The following is an 18,215-nucleotide window of genomic DNA, read 5'->3' as shown; positions in this document are numbered from 1 at the left end:
GGTGCCTCCCTCTGGGTTTCCTCGGAGTAGACATAAGACAAGGATTCCAGGGCAAGTAGTTCATGGAGGAGGGAACGCCAGCAGGAAAGGGGGAAGCGAGACAGGGAGAGAAGCCAGCCCATACAGGGCGAGATTTCGAGTCTGTTACTACTGTGGGCAACTGCAGCCTAATCGCAGGGGGAACTCAGGGAGAAGGTGTAGAACATACACTTCCGTGGAACAGTGGGGACGCCAGGGAATTTCATGGTTGAGGGCTTCTCCTGGGGGGATTGATCCTTCAGAGTTTGCAGGCTGCCTTGTGTTTGGGCAGAGCACCCTTCCCCAGCTTTGGAGCAAGTCCCCAGGCAGACATGCGGCCAGGGCAGCCGAGACACGAGGGTCCTGGGCACAGGCTTGGAGGAGGAGGAGGAGCGCATGCGCACTGGGCTGACAGCCGGGCGCCGGCGCCGCCTTGAACGCGGCGCCCTCAGTGCCCCACTGGGCTCAGCCTTGTCCTGGCCCTGGAAGCCCACACTGCCAGCTGTGTGTGGCTGCACAGGGAGGGGATGAGGCCGGGGATGTAGATGGGACAGGGCAGTATCTTCTACAGCCCCAGCGATGGGCTTCTAGTCCCCGGCATTGTTTGTCCTCACTTCCTGATTCAGAAGCCCCTCTGGTGGGGCGGGGTAGACTGGCCTCCTCTGTCTCTCCCTGCTGTGTCCCATCTCTCCACTCCCTTTGTTCAGGCTAGTATCTTCCTCCCTACTGGAACATCTGAGCCAGGTGTCATGTCACCCAGCCTTTCTCCATCCGTCCTTTCTGGGTGTTCTCTCAAAGTGCGGAGACCACTGCCTACACCCTTCAGAGTCCTGCCCACCTTCAGTCCCTATTTCCTGGGCACCAGCCAGATGCCAGGTTTGGGGAAACAGAAGTGGAAGGTAGTCGTGTTCTGCTGTCACAAAGCATCTATTCAACTGAGGGAGACAGGGTGGCAACAGGCATCCAAATGCCTCTCAAGTCACAATGATGATGGGACGAGAAGACGTACATTGTGCTCCAGGAGTGGATAATGGGGTTATGACCACATTCAAAGGGTCAGAAGAATTCCCTAAGGAAGTGATGACTGAGCTGAGGGCTGAAGAATACACAGAACTTAGCAGGACGAAGAGAGGAGGGAAGGGCACTTTGACAGAGAGAACAGAATGTGCAAAGGCCCTGTGGCATGAAAGGGCATGGGATGCTTAAGGGACTGAAGGAAGGCCCGTGTGGCTTAATTGAGGAGGCTGGGATGGAGAGGGCATAATGGGAAATGACCCTGGAAAGACAGCTGAGGGCTTTTCCACAAGGAGAGTCAAGAGTGAAGGGAAACCATTAGAAGGGTTTTTAGTAGGAAAATGACATCGTCCAATTCATGTTTTAAAGAGATCCTTTTGGCTTCTGTCAGGGATCAGAAAGGTAGAAAGTTGGGGCCAAATTAGTTATGGAGCAACAAGGAAGGAGGATGGGGAGATATATAGCATGATCTCTGACCTGTGCCCCCCGCCCCCATAGGCTTGGGCCTGGACATGTGGCCCAGCCTGGATATTCTGTCTCTCAAGGACACAGGGTCCCTTCACTGTGCTCTAGTCTTTTTTTTTTCTTATCTGTGAAACATCCCTAGGAGGAAGACATTGTTAAACCCATTTTTACAGAGACTAAAAATGAGAGTGCTGCCTAAGGTCACATAGCCTGTAATCTGTGGACCTATCTGAACTCACAATCCAACAGGGAGAATGAACAGTGAGCAGATGTGTCAGGGCACAGTTTGCAAGGTATGGGAGCAGAGGATGCTGGGGACAAGTCAGAGCAAGCAGCCGCCTGTGGCCAGAGTGGGAGCCTCCTGAGAGCAGGAACTGCATCTCCCAGTGTCCAGCCCGGGGTCTGCTCCGAGGAGGCCCACGTGTCATAAGTCTTAATACACATTTGCTGACTGTTTGAATATCTCTTTCCGACGCTTCACTTGCAAGAAATCTTGCTGTCTGAATTACCATCTTTCAAGAGACAAATTATAAATGTTTTCTGATTAGTTCCACCATTCATAGCCCATTCCTAAATCAGCACAGGAAACAGCTAAGCTAAAACTTCTGCCTCTTTCTTCCTTTACAATCTGCCTGTATCTTACTCTTTCTTCCTCCAAGTTTTTTTCTTAGGCAATGTCTAGACAGTTAAAACAAAACAAAACAAAACAAAACTCTAAACTGTGCTAGAAATAATTTGTCATTCAGTATATCCTTTCTTCTTTCCTTGGGCTGAACTGGGTTACCCTGTGAGCTGAGACCCAGGGACGCTCCCTGCACAATTGGTGAGATGTCAAAAGGTCCAGGCTGGTTACACTGAGTCAGACGAAGGCCTTGTAGACTCCTGTTCTAATCAGAATTTGTGCTCAGCATTTTGTATGAGATAACTTTGTCCTCTCTGTGCTTATGGTGAAGGCTGCACATACCAATATTTGGCAGCGACATACTTGTGTGTGACTTCTGCATAGTACGCAGTTCTATGGCAGCCTCTCTCTTCCTCACCTCCAAGAACTGAGTACCGTGCACCAGTCACACCCAAGTCATTAACACTGCCTTTGTTCAGGCCTCATTAAACCTTGCTGGGACCATTGCAGTAGTTTCCTGACTAATCCCTTTGCCTCCAGCCTCTCCCAGTCTAATCCACCGTCTGCATCTGCTACCCTAGCTACCCTTCCAAAATGGACATCTGGTCATGCCTGGCCCTGCCCACTAACCTGCCTTATTCCATGTCCCCCCACAGAGGTTTTCAGTGAATGCTGGTTAAAATAAGGTGGAATGATATATCAATCCTGCTCATCAGTGATCTCAAGAAAGTAACCCTATGGCTAAGAGTAATGGTGCCAGGTCCTAGGCCAAGTGTTTTTAGGTACGTTTTTGCAGTGACCCTGTCTCCAGTATCGTCATCATTTTAAAGACAAGGAAACTAAAGTTTAGAGAGGTCAGATAACTTGCATGGGTGGGACAGACACCTAGGCAGTCTGACTCCAGAGAATTCTAACTACTATGCGCTGCTGACTTCATCAGGTCACTCACTGGGGTGCCTACAGGAGTGGTCACGCTCACTGTTGAGCAAAAGGCCATGCCCTGCCCCGGCTCTGCACAAGAACGTGCTTTCCCCTGCAAGCTCAGTATGACCAGCACTGCACTGATGCAGGCCCTGAGCGCAGGCCCTCGCCTTAGAGTCCCTGCCTTGCTACGGTGGGCTCAGGTGGAATCTGTGTGATCAGAGTAGCCCTGGGCTCCTTTGGGCCCTGAGCTGGCTTCCCCTTAAACTCTCGGTCTTAGGACTTCCCCTTCTTGGACGAGCACTGTTCTCCTGCCCGGGTGTTGCCGGCCCCTCCCAGGCTTCTCACCCCAAGTTGCTGCCAAGTTACTCCTCTGAATTAGAGGAGCTTCTGGGAACTCAGGGCTCAGCCACCTGCCCAGCTGTGGGGTCTTCTCTGTGACAACGCTTGGGAATTGCTGAGCAGGCCATGCTAGGCGAGCCCCAGCCTGCAGAGGCTCTCCCCCGGAAGGCTTCACGGTTCTGCTCTGCTTGGACCCAGCTCCCTGCCCGCGCCCTCTGGCTGAGATCAGCCATGCTCTGTCATCCAGGCTAGGCGGTGACAAGAAGGCTGACATAAAGCTCCCAGCTTGGCATGTGGACCCAAAGCTGGCAACATAAAGCAATATTTGGTAATGAATTCCAGGTAAAGAACAGTAATAGCTTCTTTCCCCCACGTCCTCACCACCTGAAGCTTAGGCCCTCCCAGAAGGGCACCTACAGGATATGATGTTCCCGTATCGATTCTTATTGCGGTTCTCGTCCTCCTTGGCTGTGTCCCACGAAGCTGTCTGCCCCTCTGGTAAGGCCTAAAAAGCAAGAACAGGGTAGTTAGAGTGGCCTGGGATAGGAGCTTTATGCAGGTGTAGATGAACTATTGGGGAAACCGAGACCCACTGTGATGGAACACAGTGCAGAGGGCTGCGTGTCCTTGGATGGGGCCTGGGAAGAGCATAGACTCTGGTCCTTCCATGGACTCATTCACTCGTTCACTGACTCAAGTGTTATTGATTCTTCTGTGTGTCATGAGCTCACCAGTAGTCGCCTGCTCATTCATTCATTCATACACTCAGCAGACACTTACTGAGCCCCTAACATATGCCGGGCACTGCTGTAGGTACTAGTGTGCAGAGAAACAGACAAGTCCCCTTGGAGCTTCCAGTCAACTGGGAAATGCAGCAAATGAACAAGCAAACATATTTTAGATAGTGAAAATGCTATGAAGAAAATAAAACAAGATAAAGGGATAGTGATGACCAGTGAGAATTAGATTACACAGTCTGGGAGGGCCTCTCCGAGAAGCTAACATTTAAGTCATGGTAGTCCCCGCTTATCCTCGGGGGATACGTTCAGAGGCCCCCGGTGGGGATGCCTAAAACCACGGATAGTTCTGAACTCTACATATACGGTGTTTTTTTCTTATACATACATACCTATGATAAAGTTTAACTTATAAATTAGGCACAGTAAGAGATTAACAATAAATAATCATTAAAGAGAAAAATTATAACAATATACTGTAATAAAAGTTATGTGATTGTAGTCTCTCTCAGAATACCTTAATATTTTCAGATCAGGGTTGACTGCATAGGTAACTTAAAGCATGAAAAGCAAAACCACGGACGGGGGTGGGCTGCTTTAAGTGCTTAAGGATGCAAATGAGCCAGTCACACCAAGCACAGTGGGAAGTCCTTTCCAGGCAGAGGGAACAGCAGAGGCGAAGATGATTGGGCAGCAACCAAATGGCCACGTTCAAGGACTACAGTGAGGCGGGGGAGGGGGCACAGTGATGGAAGCATCTAGAGCAGATGGGGATCCAGGTTATCTAAGGCATCCCTGTTCCCAGTCAACAAACTGGGCACGATTCTAAGTGTGATGAGTAAGGCATGAGAGTGTTTTGGGCAAGGAATCGCCTGCTCTGGTTCATGTTTTATGAAGTATGTTCTGGCTCATGTGTGGAATACAGGTTCTGGCAGAGCCCTGGAGAGAGCAGGGAGACCAGCTGGGAAGTTGTGACAATAGGCAAGAGGCAAGAGACAGTGGTACCTTGGACTCTTGGACCAGGGCGGTGGCAGTGGACGTGTGAGAAAGTGATTATTTGCAGGATGTTTAGTTGAATGTTGTTGGCTTGGGTTACCCCACAAGCCGACACAGAAATACAAGCCCAAGTCCAAGTAGCTTGTTTGAGAGGCAGTCCCAAAGAGCATGGGTAGGAGAATGGGGGAAGCGAGACAGTCCAGGGAATGAAGCCAATATGGCGTACATCGGTGAGCAGGTCACCACTGTGGGCAACCAGGGCTTGCTCCTGTGGGCACATCTCATGCCTCAGTTGTCCACCAGAGTGGGGAGGAAGGTGGAGTATTTACCCACCAATCCCCGTCTATTACTGGTTGAGGACAACTCTTGGGAACTCCCTAGCACTCTGCCGTGCTCTGTAGGCAGAGCGTACACATTTTTCTGTCCTGAGAAAGCCCTCAGGCAGAAAGTCACAGGTGTGTACAGGGAAGCCATCAGGTGGACGTGCATGGGGACAGTGAGTGTGGACAATGAGTGTGGGTGGGATGTGCACAGGGCACAGCGGACCGGGAAGGAAAGGGAGGAATGAAGACGCATCACTGGTTTGAAGGGCTGAGTGGAGAGTGATGTCATGTGCTGAGACGGAGGGAAACAGGATCAGGGAGGCAGGAATTGAGTGCTGTGTTTTGGGTACACAAAGTCCTTAGAACAGTGCCTAGCACTTACCGAGTACTGCCTGCTTTTTATTAGTAACATGGCCAAAATAACAATAACAATAACAATACTAATACCGGCAGCCAAGTTAGAGAAATCTGTTAGACACCCAAGCCGAGATGCTGAGTAGGAAGTTGGACATAGACGCCCAGGGCTCAGGGAGAGGGAGGAAACAGGAGTCATCCATAATCAGTTTAAGGGGATGGCGACCACAGGCAAGGCAGATGAGTCAACAAACATGTGGGCAGACTGACGAGAGTTATGAGCCCAGCGGCATGGAAACACGGGGAGGGCGCAGTCAGTTATTTCATAGTGAGGGAGGACGGGCATTTACGGGCGTGGGAACAGCCTTAGAAAAGCTGCAGCAGCATGAAGGTCGGGCCACGTTTTGATTACTGTCTCCACCTGCCTCTGGTAGAACAGGCTGAATATCCCGCTCATGGCCCTTGCCTTGCTTCTGAGACTGAAAGTGCAACATCTTCAGTCTACACGGCTCTCTGTCAGCGAGGCAGGGGAGAGGGTCTTCCCTTCATCTTAACACTGCAGCTTTGCCTATGTCCAGCTATTCACTCCTGGGTCTGCCCTAAGCCGGGTGGCGCCTGTAACCACATTGCCCAGAGATTCAGCCACGCAGCGAGCCGTGTTTTGCCGGCAGGCAGGACCCCTGCCTATTAGAAGGCCAGTGCGCATGCATGGTGCCACCTTTCTTGCTTCATGGGTTAAGCCAGCCTGGGTGGGTGCTTTCCACAGCAGGACTTGGCAAGGTTTTTCTGTAATGGGCCGGATTAGCCAGCAGTTTGAGCTTTGTGGGCCACGTAGTCTCTGTTGCAACTACTCATACTCAACTCTGCTGTTGGAGAGTGAAAACAGTCACAGATAAAAAGCAAACAAACGGTCATGGCTGTGTTCCAATAAATCCTTATTTACAAAAACAGATGTTGGGCTGGATTTAGCCTGCGGCTATAGTTTGCCAATCGCTATTCTAGAAACAGGGCCATGATCCTCATCCACACAGTGGAATTGCTGCTCATTCTGTGACTCAGCCACTCCAGCTTCACGGCGGGGGAGGGGCGTGCACAGGAAGGAGGTCTTTGCCTGGGCTCCTCGGGCTAAGAACTAAAGCTTAATTCTCAAACTTAGCTTTTCCCAGGGCTTAGGCTGGGATAGTAAAGTGCCTTTCCAGCTATTAATGGGTCAGAATTTTGTACATTGTATGTCCAACACCCTTAGACAGGCATCTTGGAGAAGAAGAAAACAGGGGCTGGGTGTTGGGCACCAGTATCTGACCTGGATCTGGGTATGGTAAAAGTGTGATGAAGGTATTAATAGAAAAGTGCTCATTTTACAAAGGGGTGCTTATCTCTCAATTTCCTCTTCTTCCTCTTTCTCCCCCACCTCTTCCTCCTCTTCTTCCATTACCCTGCATACCTCTTGCTATCAGCCCAGGCCATTTCTTGACTGCCAATGGTTTTCACTTTTGCACATAACTCTTAGAACTCAGACTCCAGCCCAGCCTCATCCTCCGGCCACCCGGGGAGCCCCAGCCCTCCAGGCAGCTTGCCAGGTCTAATCTCTGCATGTCCAGGGGAGGTTGCTAGTCTCAGTAACCACTCAGAGGTTGCTCGCTCTGGATTTCCTGATGTTCAAGCCGATCTTTGGGGTGTGGGTTTTGTATTTGAAACCCTCTGTGATAAAAGCCAACTGTTCATCCAAACATATCCCCCTGAAAGTGGGGTGAAGCCAAGAGCAGGACGATCTGAATGTTTTCATACTGATTTTTTGAAAAAAAATTCTTGAGTACTTGCTATGTGCCAGGGTTTGGGTTGCAGTTAGCACAAGGTCTCTTTATGGCTGTGCCTCAGAATCACCTTGGAGGCTTTAAACCCCCCAAAGCCAAGACCCCACCGCAGACCAATTAAGGGGGCTGGGACACAGACATCGGCAGTTTTCAAAGCTCTCCAGGTGATACTAATGTGCACTCGCGATGCTTGAAAATAGTGAATTTACTTGGAAAAATACTTTCCCATGAGTCTCCTCACTGGTTTCTTTTGCTTTGGTTTTGTCCCCTCCAATCCATTCTCCACTGTAATCAGAAAAATCTTTCTAAAATGTAATAGGACCCACTTGTTGCCCCTGCTGTTGTCACCAGGATAAATTCTAAACTCTCTAACACGAGGTCCTTTATGACTTCACCCCAAATGCCCTCCAGCCTCACTGCTTGCCCTTATGCTGATATGCCAATTACAAGGTGTTTTAAATTTCAGAGACTTTACAGATGCTTTTTCCTCTGCCTAAAATTCTCTTCCACGTGAGTCTGCCTGGCAAACTCCTACACATCCTTCAAAACCCAGTTCAAGCATCTTTGTGGAACCTTCTCTGTTTCCCTTCCTTCATCCCACTGCATCCCCAGAGTCAGTTATTTCTCTTATTACATGAACTTCTTTCCATCTAATAATATAACTCTCTGTTTCCAAACTTGGCCCTGGGATCTTCCGGGGCAAGGGTAGCATCTTACTCATGACTATCTCTGGAACCCAATGCTGGCTCTGAACTTCATATGTGTCTGAATGGCCCTTTTGGAATGAATGAATGAGTGAAATAATTAGTGAGTGAGGTGGCTTCTCTGCACTCAGAAGGCAAAGATCCTGGAATCTCAGAAGTGGGTGTAAGTGGCCTTAAAAATTGTCTAGTTGTGTTCCTGTCCACAGTGGCCTTTGAAGCAGCCGATAAGCCGATCCATAGTGTCTACTGCGTGGACACCCTCAGTGGCAGAGAGCTTGCTACCTCCCCAAGCTTCCTGCCTCCCCGTGCTTTGTCTGTGCCCTCCACGGGGCCCAGGGGGTAAGTGTGCATCCTCTGTGCTGTGACACTGCAGGGATCTGATGAAGGTCCCTCCCGTCCCCTGCCAGGGTCCTTAAACAGCACAGTTTGGGTTCTTCCGACCATCGAGGCCGTGCCCCAGCATGCAGCTACCCCCTGACGGTCCTAACCAGACAAACAGTTGTGGCAAGTGAGCGGCACTTCCCGTAAGAACCCAGGCAGGCCCCTGCCACAGCCCCCGGAGCCTCTGCCTCTGCCTCGTGGGGGCTGAAGGAGGCCGAGGGGGCTGGGGCCGTGATGGTGTCCACAAAGGGGAGGAGGCGATGCCTAAGAGAGCAGCCGGGAGCAGCGGTAATGACCCCCTAATTGGCAGACTTTGATCACACATCCATTTCCCTTTTTAGGGAGCTGCAATCTAATAGGGGATAATCTCTCTCGAAGGAAAAAAATATGAGGGGGTAAAAGTATGAGAGGGAGACTCATCTCCATCTTCAAGGCGAACCAGCCGAGGGGCATTATTTCTACATTAGCGGCTAGTTACAGTAGATTGACCAGGGAATGGTGGCAGTCATTAGGTGCTAATCACATTCTTTTGAAACCAAAATTGCCACCTCATTATATTCATCCATTATCAATCTCTGCTTTCCTTTTCTCATTCTCTTCTCTCTAGAGTTGTGAGCTCTATTTTTACCTTCCTCTCTGAGCATGGAAATGTTTCCTAGTCTTCAACAGTGTTGCTTTTCCAAGGCAGTTTTTTTTTTTTTTTTTTTAGTCCAAAAGATGTATTTGGGGATGTCCTTGTCCCTGGAGAGCTGAGCCGTGGTATTTATAGAATCCTCAAAAGTCAGATTTGGAAGTGTCTTTTGAGAAAATTATTGGCTCATTTTATAGTTCAGCAAAGTGAGTTCCAGAGACAGGAAATGACTTGCCCAAGAACGCACTTTGAGTGAGTCTGTCTTCCCTCCCTCCCGTGATCCGTTCCTGTCCTTGGGGCCAGAGCGGCCATGTGGATGCCAGGTTTTGGCCTAGACAGTGACCAGGGCCGAGGGACCACTCTGGATAGGGTGGTTTGGCAGCCCCTGACTGCGGGGCCTGGTGCTCTGCTGAGCAGAAACAATCCACAGAGCACCGGCATCGCTCTGAGACCATGAAGAGACGAGACAAAAGCAAGTCATATCTCAACAGAGACAAAAATGCGAACACCGTCCAAGCCAAAAAGGTGATCAAACACCCCCCTGTTCTGGCTAACACGAGTGACCCCTGCTTCTTTGCCAATTACGGGTCTAGCCTCCATCTAGTCTTCGCTTCTTACAGTCAAGCTTTATTAAGACACCAGTCATGCCACTTCCTAATAGCGTCCAACCTCGAACAAAGCCTCGCTTCCTTAAACCCTCTTCAAAATCACCTAATCAGCCACACTCCTTGAGCCTTTCTAACATCCTGTTCCTGAGATGCCTGACAGTGTCCCGAGCCGTGCCTTCCCCTCGCTGCAACGGGTAATAAGCCCCAACTTGTTCGACTCCAGGTGTGTCCCTGCTGGTCTCTGGCCAACACATTTCAGTTGAAAACTAAATGACGAGCAAGTGCCAGCTGGGGAAAGAATGTTCCAGGCCGAGGGAACAGCAAGTGCACAGGCTCTGGGATGCAATGAGCCTCTTGTGTTCTAGAACTTGAAGCTCTCCGAAGCAGACAGAATAAGAGCAGGAAATGACACATAATGTCATTGGGCCGGAGGGGGTGAGAAGGTTGTTCAGTCAAGGTCTGTGGATCATGGACAAGAATATGAGTTTTATTATAATTCAATGGGAATGCTTTGGACATTTTTTTAAAGGAGAAGGCTGAGCCGGCACCAGCATCACGGTAAATGGCTGAGAGCACTTGCCACCGGAACCTTCCCTTCATCTTTCATGATAAGCCTCACAGATTTTAGAACAAGATGATCATCTGTTGTCTGCCCCAGACTAACTCTCCCTGTGGTTGCAGCCCACCCTCTCAGCCACAGAGTGAGACCCCTGCAGCTAGTAGGAGGCTCAGACCACACGGTCAAAAGTCACAGGCTTCTTATATCCTGCAGTGCTGACTCAGTCCATAGGACTGTGCACCCTACCTCAGTTTCCCCACTTAGAACCGAGAATGATCCCCACTGCCTGCCTGGCTAACTCCTTCTACTACCTCCTTGTTCAGCTCTCCTGAGCTAAGAGGGTCCTATCTGAAGCTTGCCATCCTTCTTTGGACACTCTTTTTTGCACCTAAGCCTTTTTGAGATATGCCTAAAATAGTGAGATGTCAGAACACAAAGCTTCCAAGAGCAGCTCACCTCTGATCCAAGGCTGAGGGTGTGCTGGTCCATGTGGCTTTGTTCACCCCACTATCCTCAGCAGCCTCTGTCAGCTACAATCCCCCCTGACTCCCCCTGGCTTGCCTGTGTCCCTGGAGATAATTGGATATGATGTGCCCTGGGGTGCAGCAAAACCAGGCCCAGGGATTGCTGATCAGGCAGTTCCTGGCTGATGCTCCAGGGCACAGCGGGGGCCCACCTCCTCCATGACCAGTCCAGCTCGCCAGGATTTCCCCTGCCCAGCACTGTGCTCTCCCAGTGTAGGGAAGAGTCCAGAGAGTCTTCACGAAGCAGGTGCCATTTTACCTGGGTTTTTCTTTCATTCATTTATCTTGTCAAGAAATGCCTCTTGCCCGCTAACTGTGTGTGTAAGTCAGGGGAAAGGCAGGGCTTTGCAAAAGGAAGACAGACTAGAGTGTTTGAATATTTTTACTGAAAATTATTTCACCACTCTAAGTCTCAATTAACTTTTCTGAAAATAAAAACAAAAATACACCCTTCATGTTAGGGGTGGAGAAGGACTTAACTATATAGGGGCAGCACAGGGGAACTTCTTGGCTGATGGAACTCTAATGTATCCCGATCGTGTCGGTGTTTACATAAATCTATGCATTTGTTAAAACTCTTAAAACTGTACCCTCCCCCAAAGTATATTTTATAATATGCAAATTTTAAAAAATAAAAAATTATATACCCTCCAGAGTTTTGCGATGATTAATGATTCCTTGAGATAATGTCCATAGCACCTGGCACAATGCCTGGCACATAGTAGGTGCTCAGAGACTCTTCCATCTCACTCTGTCCCAAGGATATGATGCTGAGTCTTTTTTGGCCCAGTCCCAGAATTTACTCTCTTCTGCCCTTTGATCACCAGCATCCAGTTTATTGCCACAAAAAGAAAGATGGGGACTCTCTGCAACATCCAACCCTGGCCCAAAGGGGCTCTTAGGATGCAGGACTTTCAGTTTTAGAACTGGGACCATTTTGGGCAAACTGGGACAGTTTGGTCACTCTAGGTACAGGTAAGAATAGTATTCAGGGAGTGGGAAAGAGTTTCTTGATCTCTTGGGAGCCTAAGGTCTGGTCTCAACTGCAGTCCACGGGTTCAGTTAACACCCACATGTACTGAAGTCTGTGGCCAACTGATGGACATCAAGGGCCACTACAGATGGCTGTGCAGGTTGTGCACAATACAAGAGCACCACATCTAAGGAAGCACCATGCATATGGCGGACACTATAGGTTTCTCTGTATACTATGGACATTTTCTGGAAGGTGACAGTCAACTATCTTAGACATGTGCACCCTTTGCTATTTCATTTTAAGGTGCGGTATGTGTTAGTTGGTGGCCTTGGCAGAGGCCAAGCTTTCAATGAATGCCACCTTCGGTGCTGAAAAGCACATGCCTTAGGGATTATAAATGTGGACAGAGAAGGCAGGAGGGGATGACTAATGACGTCTACTCAGAGTGGCATCAGGAGAGCAAATATTATTGTGCACCATGTCACTAAATAGGCAGTAATTTATGAGTTCTGCTGGTGAAGCTAAGTAGAAAATCAGATTGCAGCGAGATGGGGGTATTTGTATGTGACAGGAGCTTTGATCAAGGCAGAACAGTTGAGTGCATGTCTGCGTGTAGAGTCACAAAGCACTCTTCAAAAGGCCCAATTAAAAACTACAAGGTCTCTTTTAAATGACAAATTCCCTACCTTCCGGAAGTCTATAGCTTAATGAGGAGGCTCATATGAGAGTACCTGTATTCCTCTCAGCTTTGAGTATACAATCTTGGGCATTCCCGTGTCCCATCCCAAGCTATAGACTTCCAGCCACCTACAGATCCTGTCCATGATCACGCATGAGCCTCTGGGTGACTGTCTCTAGGCCAACAACTGTGCCCTAAACTTGCAGTCAGCTCAGGTAACGAGGAAGACTGTCAGAGGCCACGATTATAACCTTGCCAGTTCTGTTCAGGAGAACTATGCAAGAGGTGTAAGATTCCTAATTATTTCCCCACCTAGTTTCAGTTTTATTTATCTTTTCCTAGGCAGGCATCTTTGTTTCCCTTCTAGAAGCTGGCTGTAGCAATTCAATTCCTTATGCTTCCAAGCCTTGTACATGTAGCTCCTGTCGTTACACCTGCTTTTCCTCTACCCATCCTCTACTTTTCTTCAGCTCAGCGTCTCATCTTTTGTGAAGCTCCTGGCTGATCTTGGCAAGAAGAACGGATGAAAAGCAAAAATAAACAAAACTACAATAACACCACCCAAGGCCTCCTTTGTCCTGCACTGCCCTTATGCATGTGTCTGCAAAGCATTTTAACCAGGGTTCTGTGACGTAATTACTCTGGGTGGCCAGACCATGAGCTTCCTTGACAATAGGGTCTTTTGTTATGTAAATACTTGTTAAAATAAAAAAATAAAAATGAAGTAGGGTCTTTCTTTTCTTTATTTAGCTTTCTGTCTCCCGTGCCTTAAACGGTGCCAGGTACACAGTAGGTGCTCAGTCAGTGTTTCTGGCCAGATGAATGTTTATGCAACAGAAGCATACACTATCAGTCTTTGGGATTCCACGCTAAGTATGTAGTACGGAGTCGGACATTTCACAGGTGAAAATGGGACCCAGAGAGGGAGGAGTCTTGCCCACGACCACCCGGAATCTCACGAGCAGAGAGAACCAGGCCTTGACTGCCGGTCAAGGGCTTTTCCTACAGAACCACCTGAAAATCGCTCACTTCGCTGGGAGGTTTCCTGTATTAAACACTAAAATATATTGTTTGTCATGTCACAAACAGTATTATAAGTGGAAGGGTAAAAAGAGGCTAAAAGGAAAGGACTGAGTTAATAGTCTCTTCCACAAGAGCTCTTTCCTGCTGTAAAAACTCCAAAGTCTGAAACCACATGGGTTATTCATTCCTTTTGGCCACACCCTGGAATGGCCCATTTTCTTCTTTTGTTCCTCTGGGGGATGGGTGGCGGGGAGAGACATGAGCAGGTGGAGCCCAGGTCTTCCCATTTTGGCCATTGTGGGTTCCCAGGGTTGAGGAACAACATGGATTTCTCATTCATGCCTTGGGCATCTGCCACTAATTCCTCATGCCCCTCCCCGGAACCACCCTCATCTGCAAATTGAGGAGCTGGACCGGAATCCCTTGGGGTCCCCTGCAGTGGGATGTCCTGTGACTCTGTTACCAGCTGAGGAGTAAAGACTTTGTGGGCGGAGCAGAGGTGTACTCTGCCTCTGCCCAGGTGGCTCTGGGAGGAGAAGGGGGCCCTGGGTGACCTGAAGCGTCCATCTCTGTGGCTCTGGCCCGTCAGGAGGCTGACAGCCCAGCATCACGTCACCCCCAGGCCACTAAGAGCTAGCTGGCAACGCAGGCCTTTCCCACAAAAGCCACACATACGGTGTGTCTGTCCAGAGCTGGAAAAATGAACAAATGTTTGCTCTTCATTAGGCCACATCATAGTCTGCACAGCTGTTCCTTGTTGCCTTAAATAGTCTTAATGGAGCTTTAATAACCAGATACCTTCTGGTCGCCCTACTGGGCTGGTTCCATTCATTATGACGACAGGCTGTCTGGATTGGACGGGGACAAACGTGCTTCTCTTCCTTCTCCCCATCACAAAGTCGCCCCTTCCTGCTTTCCCTCATCTTCCCCAAACCCGCTGCTCTTCTGACCACCATGGTGGTGGTTACAGGGCCCCCAGACACCCCACTCTCCAGCCCACATCTCTTGCATTTGCTGGCATGCTTAGGGTTTTCTTTGGTCATGGGGGAAGGTGGGAGGATTTGGCTGAGGGAAGCTGGATGGGGAGGAGGGAGGACTCTGCAGTTCAAGATCACGGTCCCTCGATTGCAGTGTGGCCGTGTTCCATCAGCAGGGGTAGATCTGAGGGGCGGCCAGCAGACCAGGTACGGCGACAGGTCTGTGGGGACAAGCAGGGCACATGCTGGGGACTCCATGGGTTTTTCTCAGACCAGTGGCTCTCAACTTGTAAAGTACATTGCAATCAGCTGGAAATGCTGATCCCTGGGTCCCACCCCCAGCCATTCTGATGTAATTGATCTGAAACATGGCTTGGGCACTGGTGTTTTTTAAACTTTCCCAGGTAATTCTAATGTGCAACCGAGATGGGAAACCTCTGACTGAGACCCAGATCTGTCCACAGGTGAAGTTAATCTGCATCAGGCCTCGTTGGGTTCTTGGGAGCCCAGACCCCTGGCCAATCGTGGCTGCTAGAACTTGAGACCTAACCATGGGGATGATGTGTGGGAGGAGGTCCAGCTGGCCCGGCCCATCGGTTCCTGTTTAGACTCCCAGAATATCAGCGACAGAAGGGCTCTCTGATCACTCTGACCAACCCCCTCACTCCCACTGCATAGTTGTGGACATGGAGGCCCAGGGAGGAGGAGTGACCTGCCTCAGGTCACCCAAGTACTTAATGAATGTGACAGGACTTGAATCTGGGCATTTTGACTCTCAATTCGGGACAATTCATACACTACTTCAAATAATTGAACTTAAAATATATATTGAGAGACTCAAGTTTTCATGCCAAAGAGAACAAGCTGATTTTATGGCTCTACAAGCAGAGAAAGTGTGTGGGCTTGTCTGGGCTCCGGGCCCAGTCTTCTGGTTCGGGCCGTCCCATATTTTACTTGAATTACTGTCCTGGCCGCCTAGCTGCTCTGATCTCTCCCACATCTGAAATGCAAAGCTTCTTTAAAAAATCCTGCTCCCTTCGATGGCTCCCACGGCCCTTGGATTAAAATCCAAACTCCTTAACCTGACAAATACCTGCCTCCTCTTCTGCTAGGAGGCCCCTGCTGGCAGTTTCAGCCCCGTTTCTCTGGGGCCCTCCCATAATCAAACTGCTTGTGATTCTCTTAACTCAACCTGCTGTGCGCACTCCCCTGCCATAGCTTGTTCTACCCCTCTGTCTGGAACACCCTTCTCTTCTTTCATTTTGGTTTTCCTATTTCCTGAGCTTTGGTGTAGGCTTTATGTCTTCCAGGAAGCCACTGGCTGTCTACCTCTAGGCTGGATGAATGCACCCCAAATGCAAGGATTCCCATAGCTCTGGGGGTACATCTGTGGTGGCATTTTGCCAAGATGTTGAAATGATCAGTTTCTATGTCTGTCTCTAAGAATAGGGTCTGCGTTGCCCAGAAGCAAGGGCTCTATCTCATCTCCTCTGCTCCTAGAGCCTAGGAAATGTCTGGCCCAAGGAGAGTACGCACATATCTTTTTTTTTTTTTTTTTGTTGAGACAGAGTCTCACTTTGTTGCCCAGGCTAGAGTGAGTGCCGTGGCGTCAGCTTAGCTCACAGCAACCTCAGACGCCTCGGCTTAAGCGATCCTACTGCCTCAGCCTCCTGAGTAGCTGGGACTACAGGCACGCGCCACTATGCCCGGCTAATTTTTTTCTATATAGATTTTTAGTTGTCCGTGTAATGTCTTTCTATTTTTAGTAGAGACGGGGTCTCGCTCTTGCTCAGGCTGGTCTCGAACTCCTGACCTTGAGCGATCCACCCGCCTCGGCCTCCCAGAGTGCTAGGATTACAGGCGTGAGCCACCGCGCCCGGCCCTCACATATCTTAAAGTTGAAATCCAGATAGGCTCAGTCCTTGATCCTCATCTCTGTCTACACTCATTTGCTTGGTGACCTCACCCTGTCTTTTGGCTTTGATCTAGATGCCAACAACCCCCAAAGCTTTCTCTTTAGTCCAGGCTTAATTTCCCAAATTCCAACTTCCTACTTCCCATTTCAAGCCACCAAGATGTCTAACAGACACTCAAAGTTGAATTTCCAATTGCTGGTTCTGCTCTACCTGAGGCTTCTCACCTCCGTGGGTGGCAACTCCATCCTCCCAATGGCTTGGGTAACAGCCTTGGAATCACCCTGAGTTCCTCTATTTCTCTCATATTCCATGTGTCAGGACATCCTCTTGGCTCTATCTTTGAAATACATTCAGAATCCAGCCAGTTCTTGCCATGTCCCCTCCATGCTGAGTCCCCATTGTCCTTCCCCTGGGTTGTGCAGTGGCCACTTAACCGGTCCCCTTGCTTCCACCCTTACCTCCCTTTGTCCCACTCTCAACACAGTAGCTAGAATGAGTCTTTCAAAATAAAGCCAGATCATTAGCACTTGTCTTCTCAAAACTCCGCAGTGGCTTTCCATTTCAGAGCAAAAGCCAAAGTTCTCACAATGGCTTGTGATGCAGCACAGGGCCAGGTCCCTCTTTGTTTCTCCAATCTAGTCTCCTAGTACTCTCGCCCCGTGCTCACCCTACTTCTGCCACGCTGGCCGCCTTGCTTCTGCTTGCACATGCCAGGTATACTACTCCCTTGATCTGGAGCTCTTCCTCCAGAGAGCTTCCGCCATATCTATATTCAAATTTCATCTTCTAACTAAGGACTACCCTTTTATCCTACTTAATAGTGGAACCTCCCCCATTTCATGTCCCTCAAATACATCTCCCTTCCTTGTTCTACTCTTCCTTTTTCTATCATACTTAGGGCAGCTTGTATATCCAAATATTGTATTTTCCAATATTTCTTGTTCTGCATGCTCTTCTAGAATATGGCAACTGCCTCTCCTCCTCATCAAGAGATGGAATCTAATGTCCCTCCCCTAGAATATGGGAAGATTCTACTTGCTTACAACCAATAGAACATGGCAGGAATGGTGCAGTGCAACCTCCAAGTCTAGGTTACAAATGTGATGCACTTTTCACCTTGTTATCTGGGAGGCTCGTTTTTGGAGCTCTGAGCTACCATGTAAAAAGTCTAATTATCCAAAGGCTACCATGCTGTGAAGATGCCTAGGCCACCTGCAGAGGCCATGTGTAGGTGTTCCAGGGGACAATCCCAGCGGACACCCCAGCTGACAGCCTTCATCAATCACTAGACACAGGAGTGAAGGCATTTTCAGATAATTTCAGCCCCCAGCCTTGTAGCTTTCCCAGTCAAAGCTCTGGACACCATGGAAGAGAGACAAATTGTCCCTATTGTGCCCGAACAAATCCCTGACCCACAGCATCAGCGAGTGCAAGAAATTGGCTATTTTAAGTTGTTAAGATGTGGGGTAGTTTGTAAAACAGCAAACAGTATTTTTCACTACGTTATGTAATTCACTTACTTTTAAGCCTCTCTTTATTTCCTATTTCCCCTGCTAGAATACAAGCTCCATGAGGGCATGAATCTTTGTTTTGTTCACTGTTATATCCCAAACACCTAGAATAGTCCCTGG

The 18,215-nt window shown here is 49.1% G+C and overlaps 1 protein-coding gene across 1 annotated transcript in view; it reads right to left on the bottom strand.

Moving 5' to 3' along the window:
* Positions 1 to 18,215, bottom strand: part of PTPRT (protein tyrosine phosphatase receptor type T) — a 778,866-nt gene that overhangs the window by 56,944 nt on the left and 703,707 nt on the right. Inside the window, exon 25 of the mRNA XM_069495747.1 lies at positions 3,800 to 3,887. Coding sequence (XP_069351848.1) covers positions 3,800 to 3,887 — 88 coding nt within the window. The remainder of the gene's footprint in view (positions 1 to 3,799; positions 3,888 to 18,215) is intronic.

Source organism: Eulemur rufifrons, chromosome 20, assembly GCF_041146395.1.
Source record: "Eulemur rufifrons isolate Redbay chromosome 20, OSU_ERuf_1, whole genome shotgun sequence".
Classification (NCBI taxonomy): Eukaryota; Metazoa; Chordata; class Mammalia; order Primates; family Lemuridae; genus Eulemur; species Eulemur rufifrons.
Note: the sequence above shows the minus strand (reverse complement) of the source record. Positions and strands in the feature narration are given on the sequence as shown.